Below are 8,635 nucleotides of genomic sequence, written 5' to 3'. Positions count from 1 at the left end.
ACTATGCATTCATCTATTTCTTGTTTTCACTGGGTCTACAAACACACTGCTCTTCTTGTTTTGTCACATACTTTGAATTAAAAACTAGAAAACATTTCTAAACACTCACATCCAGCAGAGCTTCATCCGTAGAGGACCCGTAAAAGTTAAGGATTGTATCGAATGAATGACATCACACATGGCTCTTATATTAACATTCCCAAATGTTGCATTTGGAGCCAAGTAATATGCAGGTCTGATAAATAAGCACAAAATATGCTCCGTCTAAAACACGTCAGCAACGATAAGGTGGCGACAGCATTCGAAAATGCATTCAGAAACATGCGGCGGCGGCGGCGGCGGCGGGCCTTTGGCAAACAATCAAAAAAGTACATCAAAGTCTGAACAGGAGGTGGCTGGCTGTTCAGTCAGATTGTTCCAAGAACCAGGTCGGACGTAGTCAGTCGAGCATTATTTCCGATTTGCGTTACACAGCATTGTGTCGGACTTAATCACGGCGGAAAGGAGCGAAAAGATGCCGAAATGATCTCGCCAACCCAAATAAAGACATTTGCTCAGTGCCACAAATCAAATAAAAAGCAAAACCCTTGTCATTTCTCAGTGGAAATATTTTCCAGATACAGCATCTATTCTTTTTCTCAGTCCAAATGTAGAGTAAGTGCCTCTGCAAAGGATCTCTCAGCATTCACACACAAGTGATTCAAGAGCCTTTTGGCTTTCATTTGATAGGCTATGACTCCAATCCACATCCTTTGAGACCACGCAGGCAGGATGTGTGGATTCCAAAACTAGCAAGTGTTAGTGTGATCTGGCACCTTCACATGGTGTCTTCTCCTCCTGCTGGGGCTGCAATTCAAGAGCTCACCTTGAAATCAAGGACATTGAGTCGACCGATCCCCATCGAAACAAAAAAATGGACCCTATGCAGCATGAAGCGTTAAGGGCAGCACTAGATAGGCCCGCCTGGCTTCTGGGAATGTCTTTTTTTATAGAGGTGTGTGTGTGTGCGTGTGCGTGTGCGTGTGTGTGTGTGTGTGTGTGTGTGTGTGTGTGTGTGTGTGTGTGTGTGTGTGTGTGTGTGTGTGTGTGTGTGACCCCTGCTCTAGTGTGAATATTCACTTTGAAAATTCCCTCTTCCAATTAGCATGACCTGAGGGAGGGACCTTTGGAGCTGCTTCTGAACAGCTCACTCATTATCAACATTACTTTTTGAGTATATCTTATAAACATTGTACATTTGATGTCAAGCAAGTTTATTACCAGAGGTCCACAGGTAGTTGAACAATTATGACTGACTGATTGATTGATTGATTGATTGGTTGGTTGGTTGATTGATTGATTGATTGATTGAGTGATTGATTGATTGGTTGATTGATTCCTACACACATAACCATGATTTGTCATACGTGGATACAAATGTTTGAAAAAAATCTCTGCAAATGTTAAATGAAATATTTCTTTGGAATAACTTCAATGAATTGATGATTTATAGAGGCAAAATCATGAGAATTGGCTCACTGTTCAAATACCTCTGGACTCATCTATGGGAAGACATTGCTGTTCAACAGCAAGGGCTCACCTAAGATGTTGGCAAGCAACACATTGAGATTTCACGTCACAGTTCAGCGACCGAGCGTGTGGTATTTTCTGCACCCGTTGTTGTCCACCTTCAGCCAAGGTAGGATCTCCAGCATTTGCATTTCAGTCAGTCAGTCAACGTGGTGTATAGATATATATGTACGTGCAGACGTAGTACGTATATCCAATCGTTGACATTTGTCAGGGGAAAAAGAAATCAAAGCGTTGTGATCTCACCCACCTCCCTCCTCATACTTTTGCTTTGGTTTGTGTCAGTCAGCGTGCGCTCAGTCTTTTTGTACCGCGACCTGGGCGGGGCCATGTTGGTGAGCTCGTGCTGATCGGCAAACACGATCCTCTGGTTCTCGTGTCGGACCTTGAATCTTTTGACCAAGCGCTTGCCGACCAGATAGAACATCTCGCAAATGCACATGAAGATGCACAGAGCACTGGAGGTGACCATGAAGAGCATGAAGATCTTTTTCTCCGTCGGCCGGCTGATGAAGCAGTCCACCGTGTTTGGGCACGGATCCAGTGAACACTTGGATAATCTGAGAAATGAGCCAGAGCGACGTGATTACAGCCAAAGCGATCAAACGCAAATCTCGTCCGACGTGAAAAGGAACGAGCGTTTACCTGGGCAGGTCGTATCCGTGGTAAATCCGATAGAGAATGTATAGGAAGGAGATGTCGAATCCGGCTTTGAAGAACAAGCTTAGGAGGTAAGTCCACCACAGGCCTCCTCTCTTCTTGCCGGGGTTTGCGTACAGGTGAGAGCCTTGGTGCGACTCCACGTACTTCTTGTCCTTTTCTTCTCGGAATTTGACGTGAGCCATCACCAGTAGAGACGGGCAGGTGACAAATATCAGTTGCAGTGCCCACAGACGGATGTGGGAGATGGGGAAGATGTGGTCGTAGCAGATGTTGGTGCATCCCGGCTGAAAACAAGTCAAACTCGTTGTCTTCTCCAGTTAAACAAAAGAGACGCTCGCAAACCCAGTCACGGCCGACTCATTGGACAAAGCATTCCTTGTCGACTTGCAATTTGACAGCGTCCCGACAACGATGCCAATCACTGGCGGGGATACGGATTGGCTGGAGAAGGGCTTGAAGCCGCTTGTGACAAGCATTTGATTCGATTGTTTTGGACAAAGGTCGAACTGAGCAAATGGAGTCAAATGCTGGTTAGCCTCATCTTACCTGTCGCGTATTGCACACAAAGTCTTTGCTGTCGTCGCCCCAAACTCTCTGCGCTGCCACCACAAACACTAGCACGCGGAAGACAAACACCATGGACAGCCAAATCCTCCCAAAGGCGGTGGAGTACTTATTGACTCCACTCAACAGGCTTTCGAGTCCCGACCAGTTCATCCTTGCGGCCTGAACTTGTCGAGGTTGGAAAACGACCACAACAAATGCACCACCTGTAAGGGAAAGGCAAACAAAGTTAGAAGCCCCCCATCGTTGTTCAATTCCTGGCAACGGCACGCACGGCAATACAAGAAACAGAATCGGCGTGGATAAGGGCCGATCGGCCGCGCCTCGCTCGCTCGCTCTTACGTCACAAAAGCCTGGCAGGCGCAAACTTGCATCAAGTTCTTCACAGCAAGTCAAACATCCAAGAGAAGAAAGGTTGTGTGACACATGCATCGGGTGGGTGCCTCGCAACCGATTTCATACTCATCTGACTTGAAGAAACAAAAAAAGAAGCTTCAATTATCATTGAAGTTTGTCACATTGGAACAGGGGGCACAAAGTAAAACGTCGACACGCCCCTGGTCAAACGCCAAGACGTTTTTGTGCTACGAGATCCTTTTCCCCAAACAGACGATTGATGTCATTGTCAATTGAAAAGCCATCTCTTTTAAAAGATGCCGGCTTACTATACAGACTTTGTGACAACAGTCTGCTGACAAGAGAGCAGGTTCCACTATGAAAAAGGGGAGGGAAGTCCTTCTTGACGGTGCAACAGGCATGAATTCTTCCCGCATTAGTCACAGCTCACCCGCTCAATGATTTGCTTTGAAAGAACAAAAACAAGATTTTATTTGGATTCCCCCAAGCAGCCAAGGCTTGGGGCACGGAGAGCTATTCTGTTTCAAGCCGACAACTCGGGCTCTCCTTGGCATTGATCTTCAGTGATGCTTGATTGACAAGATGCCATGTCATCTAACAACCTACAGTATGAATTGGACCCCCATCACCAAATCTGAGCGGCAAAACATGTCATGGTCATTTGTGGATATTGATTGTAAGGTCTTGATGAATGACAATGATTTGAATCACTTTCTAACTCGGAAATCAGAATGGAAGGCAACACCAATAGTAACACACACTCAAATCAAACCAACAACGTTAGATGTAAAAAAAACAAGCCACTTTCAAAGCATTCACTCGTGTTTCTGTTCCGAGAAGGATGTTGAGCTTGCCACAGACACAGTGAAAGCAGTAAAGCAGATTTGAACTTACCTAGTGCTGAAAGCAACTCGAAAGAGTAATTTCCCCAAACAAGAAAGGATCTATCAATTTACAACAGCATCTTAGCCTAGGCTGTGAAACAGCTTTGAACAACTCTTGAGTTCTTTTCCGCCTTTCAGGGATTGTCTCTTCCTGCTCGCCTTTTCCACAAACCTTGCCAAACCAGATTCAGAGGCTTCGACGTCATCTCACACAAACACGCACGCACGCACGTGCCCTGTCTTGTCAGACAGGCTTCAACGTCTATCTCAAGGAATGGGAAAGAAGCAATCAGTCTGTATGGTTTAAAGGAAAAGGAAACTAAATGTAAAGCATCTTTTTTTTTCTGATTTAACCACAAATGACTTTGTGGAGATGAAGAGTGTGCCTGCCGCCGAGCCACACCCGTCCGTCTGCTGCACACAGTATTCAAATGTTTCAAGGGCTCTCCCAGCAGTATAGGAACATAAGTATAGTACTACAAAAAGAATCCTCATTTTTGTAAATGATATCATTCCAATAGCCACCTCCTTACAGTACTTCTCAATGTAATCGAGTTTGTTGAGCTAAACACTGTATTATGAAGTCAAAAAGAGTGTGTAAATAGTACTCTTTGACTTGCTTGTGTTTATCTAGCCATCTATGTACATTTGGACCTCCCTCCCTCCCTCCCTCCCTCCCTCCCTCGCATCCTCCCTCCCTCCCTCGCATCCTCCCTCCCATCCTCCCTGCATGTCCAATTTACCCTAAGGAGATTGCCCCAATGCTACCATTTTTACATTGGTTTTTCGCTTTGTGCCATGCAATGCTGATTTGGATTTGAAGTGTCAAAATGAGCTCGATGGCTTGGCAACAAATACCAAACAGGGTGATTCTTGCCCCGTCTCTTTAGATGCTGTTCACACTCCCGTCCGCAAGGTAGCGCTATTGTACCGCTTTGCAATCCGTCATCTTAATTAAAAAAGAAGAAGGTGGGCTTAGCAAGCTATTCACGGGTTGATTTGGCCGCATCTCGTGTATTTGTTTGGAACGTTGTCTTGTTTTTGCGATCCGCCTTTTTGGAAACTCTTTGGTCCGAATTAAGTGTAAGTGATGTTTGATCAAGCTTTCTCTTGTTGTTTTTACAGGCCATGTTTTGGCGTCGTGTATTGACGCTTGGTTAACGTTACATTGCCAATCGGTTAAGACGAGTCCAATTCGGAGTCCTTTTTGGAAGTCGTTTATCGGACATATTTGTCCCTTTGTGTGCTCTAGATGTCTATAACGAACCCCTGAAACCGTGAGTGTTTTTCAGTGTCACTTGTATCGATTTTTGTCAACGTGCTCTCAATGTGTTCGACATGGCATTTCGAATATTTGTCAGAGCACACGTCGCTATTTGTGCAGATGATTTTGTTGAATAAACGCTCACTTGATCGTTGTCGCTGCAAGCTACCCGAAGCTAATGTTGTTTCTTTCTATTGCAAAGCTTAGCATCAAGCTAGCAGGCCGTTGTCAGCCGTGAGCAGAAGCAAAACATCAGCATCTTCATCAATGGTGTGTCCACATCCAACAGCCGTCACATTGTCCTGTGTGTGCTCAATGAACGGTCTCCTCAGCGCACATCACAGTGAGTATTTGCTCCTTTTACTTGTGGAAGCCTCAGAAACGTACCCTCATTCTCTCCGCTAAGAACTTGATGGCACCGGAACTATTGGTGATTTGTGCACTTGTCCCACCCGGAATACAATCCAAAGTATTTCTAAACCCAAATCGAAAGAGCAAACGTAAAGTATTTTGACTTGCAGAGACACCCTCAGTCATTGAGGCAGTAAGTGCATATATCGATTGAGCTTCCCATATAGCCATGGTATTGTCTTTCTCTTTGTTGTCTTTTCCCAGGCTGCTCATGTATGGCAGTTGCAAGGCGTGAAAGGGAGTTCTGCCAAGCCCAACACCTGCTGCTCATTGTGGACAAGTGAACCACCAGAAAGACGAAAGCAAACGTTGCCATTCACACACGCACGCACGCATATACTCACAGGTAGGTAGGTGGGTCTGAGTGATAAATAATAGTCATCGTAAAAATATAACACACACTGTCTTTGCAGATCTTCCCTGTTGTTGTGTCAAAGCACATGAAATTCTGGCGGAACAGCAGAGGCTTTGTTTATTTGTCACCTCCGCCTTCCCTCTCATCGGTCGCTTGATTTGAGTTACTTCTGTGGATGGATTGACCTTTGAAGGCTGGCTTGATCTTTTTTCATTTGCTCCCAAGTTTCCCATCTCGCTTATTCGAAGATTCTCTCTCCCATTCGACCTGCGTTCAACAAACCCATTCGCCACTAAGTGGAAGGAACACTTCTGTGGGTGTCAAAATGAATCGACTTGCCCCGGTGGAAATCTCTTATGACAATTTAAGGTTCCTCATCACGCACAACCCCACCAATGCACAGCTCGGGAGGTTCATAGAAGTAAGACCCAATTTGAATAATAGCTTTGATAGGATTCTTTTGTGTCACACTGAATTGTGTATTGATCCAAAGGATCTCAAGGCATATGGCGCTAACACCCTGGTAAGAGTGTGCGCTGCGACCTACGACAAGGCACCGGTGGAGCAAGAAGGCATTCGGGTCCTGGTGAGTGAGGTGCTGCACGGGCAGCCAAGTGAAATCAGATGTGCACTGATCTGCCTTACTGGCCGGCGATGGCCCTGTTTTTTGACGCTGCAAACGTCCGACCCCCCGCAGCTGTCCGTTTTCATGCTTACCCAGAGTTGTGTCATGGGCTTAAAGGGATCATCTGGCTGCCTGAGATGGCTAACCCATTTGTTTTTTTTCTTTTTTCTTTGCGCACATTGTCTTTGTTTCAGGATATGCCATTTGAAGATGGCTCTTCCCCACCCGATCAAGTGGTTGACGATTGGCTGAGTCTTTTGCAGAGCAAGTTTCGAGATGAGCCCGGCTGCTGCGTGGCTGTGCATTGCGTGGCTGGACTGGGAAGGTACGTTTGCCCTCATGCCAGGGCACAAATCCCACTGCCGCTACTGCCGCCGCCAATGTAGCGTGAACACTGACCCATTTGTTGGTCCCTTGTGACGCCTTTCATTGGTCAGATGCGATCGCTCTATTGGCGGCGTGAAGCTCACTCGTAACAATCCACCAAGCCGAACTGCGTCACATTTAAAGCCGCAGGGTTTCAAAATAGTCAATCATTTGAGTCAATAGAATCAGTCTCCTCAAAATGAAGCTGCAACCAAATTCCAAAACGCATTCAAATCATGGAACCTTACCGAGTTGCCGGTCTAAAGAACAGCTGAGCTGGACTTTCTTTTTTCTTTTCTTCCCCCAGAGCTCCAGTGCTGGTAGCCATTGCTCTGATTGAGTGCGGGATGGCATACGAAGATGCCGTTCACTTCATAAGACTGTGAGTACCCGATGGCACCTTTTTTGCTCATTTGGGCAAGCTCTTCAATGGACGTGCGTCAATCTCTTCAAAGGTACCTCACTCACTCACTCGCATGGCAAGCGTCATGATGAATGTTGTTTTTCAGGAAGCGTCGTGGAGCTTTCAACTCCAAGCAGCTGCTTTTCCTGGAAAACTACAAACCAAAGCTGCGCTTGCGCTCCAAAGATGCTAACGGACAGAGTTGCGCAATACAGTAGGAAGCAACAAGCGATCGTCAGCGTGGCTCAAGCATGTTTTTAGATGATGTTATTTCTTCAATAAGTTGAAGATGTCTGCGAAACATTTCATTAAGATTATCCTCGGAGCTATTCCACTTTCTAGAAGACTTCTCATCTTTGTCGACCATTTCCGATGCAAAGCACAAGTAGGACGTCTTCCCCGTGGACACGTTTCCAGCCTTTTCGTGCACTTCTTCCGGGATCCTCCGCAGCGCCGTCCACATAGGCTTTTTCAAGTCGTTCACATCTTCAAAACGATGCTCTTGATGACTCCCTGGAGCTAGGGCAAGAGAGAGAGAGAGAGAGAGAAATAAATAAAGCGCACAGAGAGGAGTCAATTCAATAGGGAGCAGCAGAGAAATGTTTTTCTCTTCCAGTCATGTAATGGTGAAAGTAGCAACAAACAGCTTGCTTTTCATGGCCCATGGCTATGTTGGACTCTTCCACTGTGGTGGCATTTGGCCTCTAGGTTCTACTCCGAGATCTCTCTCGCCCACTCTTTGGTCTGATTACTCTGGAAGTGCAGAGGGGATTTTAAAGAGTTCAAAATAACTCGCAACTTAAATATAGTATAGCTATGAAATCAAATAAAGCTTGCCATCATCTTTGGTTAGTGTGCAGCAAAGATTTATGGCACAGTAAGTCAAGGACACCCCCCCCCCCCTCCCTTGTATTTCCACTTCTCATTTAACATTTTTCTCTTTTTCTTTTCATTTTTTTTGGTCAAATAGGATGAGTTGACCTCTACTGGTGTCCATAATGTAGTACAGATAATGTTTAGAAATGATCTTCCATTTTCAAATGTATGTCAGTTTTAGGCAATTGTTGCTCTATATACAAATCAATTGTACCAACTATTTGTCCCATGTTACTATTTGTGTGTAGAAGAATAGAAGAGCCTTCTGTTGCAATGATTTGCCAGCGGCTACAGTTCC

The 8,635-nt window shown here is 45.5% G+C and overlaps 2 protein-coding genes across 3 annotated transcripts; one reads left to right on the top strand and one right to left on the bottom strand.

The window, feature by feature from the left end:
* Positions 1-638: 638 nt before the first annotated feature.
* LOC119116444 (gap junction beta-4 protein-like) lies at positions 639-4,222 on the bottom strand. 2 transcript variants are annotated; one of them, XM_037241808.1, is made up of 5 exons: positions 4,048-4,211; positions 3,462-3,598; positions 2,779-3,002; positions 2,215-2,516; positions 639-2,129 (listed from the first exon to the last, which is right to left on the bottom strand). In XM_037241808.1, exons 3-5 carry the CDS (start codon positions 2,947-2,949, stop codon positions 1,796-1,798), a joined length of 807 nt encoding a protein of 268 aa, XP_037097703.1. In that variant the 5' UTR covers positions 2,950-3,002; positions 3,462-3,598; positions 4,048-4,211; the 3' UTR covers positions 639-1,795. The 2 variants fall into 2 exon arrangements, with proteins under 2 accessions (XP_037097703.1, XP_037097702.1); XM_037241807.1 differs by lacking the exon at positions 3,462-3,598 and having other exon boundaries at positions 4,048-4,222.
* A 772-nt stretch (positions 4,223-4,994) lies between these two features.
* On the top strand, positions 4,995-8,588 carry LOC119116491 (protein tyrosine phosphatase type IVA 2-like). Its single transcript, XM_037241885.1, has 8 exons — positions 4,995-5,120; positions 5,504-5,644; positions 5,917-6,058; positions 6,126-6,488; positions 6,561-6,653; positions 6,887-7,017; positions 7,366-7,440; positions 7,568-8,588. Exons 4-8 carry the CDS (start codon positions 6,393-6,395, stop codon positions 7,677-7,679), a joined length of 507 nt encoding a protein of 168 aa, XP_037097780.1. The 5' UTR covers positions 4,995-5,120; positions 5,504-5,644; positions 5,917-6,058; positions 6,126-6,392; the 3' UTR covers positions 7,680-8,588.
* The last annotated feature ends 47 nt before the right edge of the window (positions 8,589-8,635 follow it).

The sequence above is a fragment of the Syngnathus acus genome, chromosome 22, assembly GCF_901709675.1.
Source record: "Syngnathus acus chromosome 22, fSynAcu1.2, whole genome shotgun sequence".
Taxonomy (NCBI): Eukaryota; Metazoa; Chordata; class Actinopteri; order Syngnathiformes; family Syngnathidae; genus Syngnathus; species Syngnathus acus.
The sequence above is the reverse complement of the archived record's forward strand: the minus strand, read 5'-3'. Positions and strand labels throughout refer to the sequence as shown.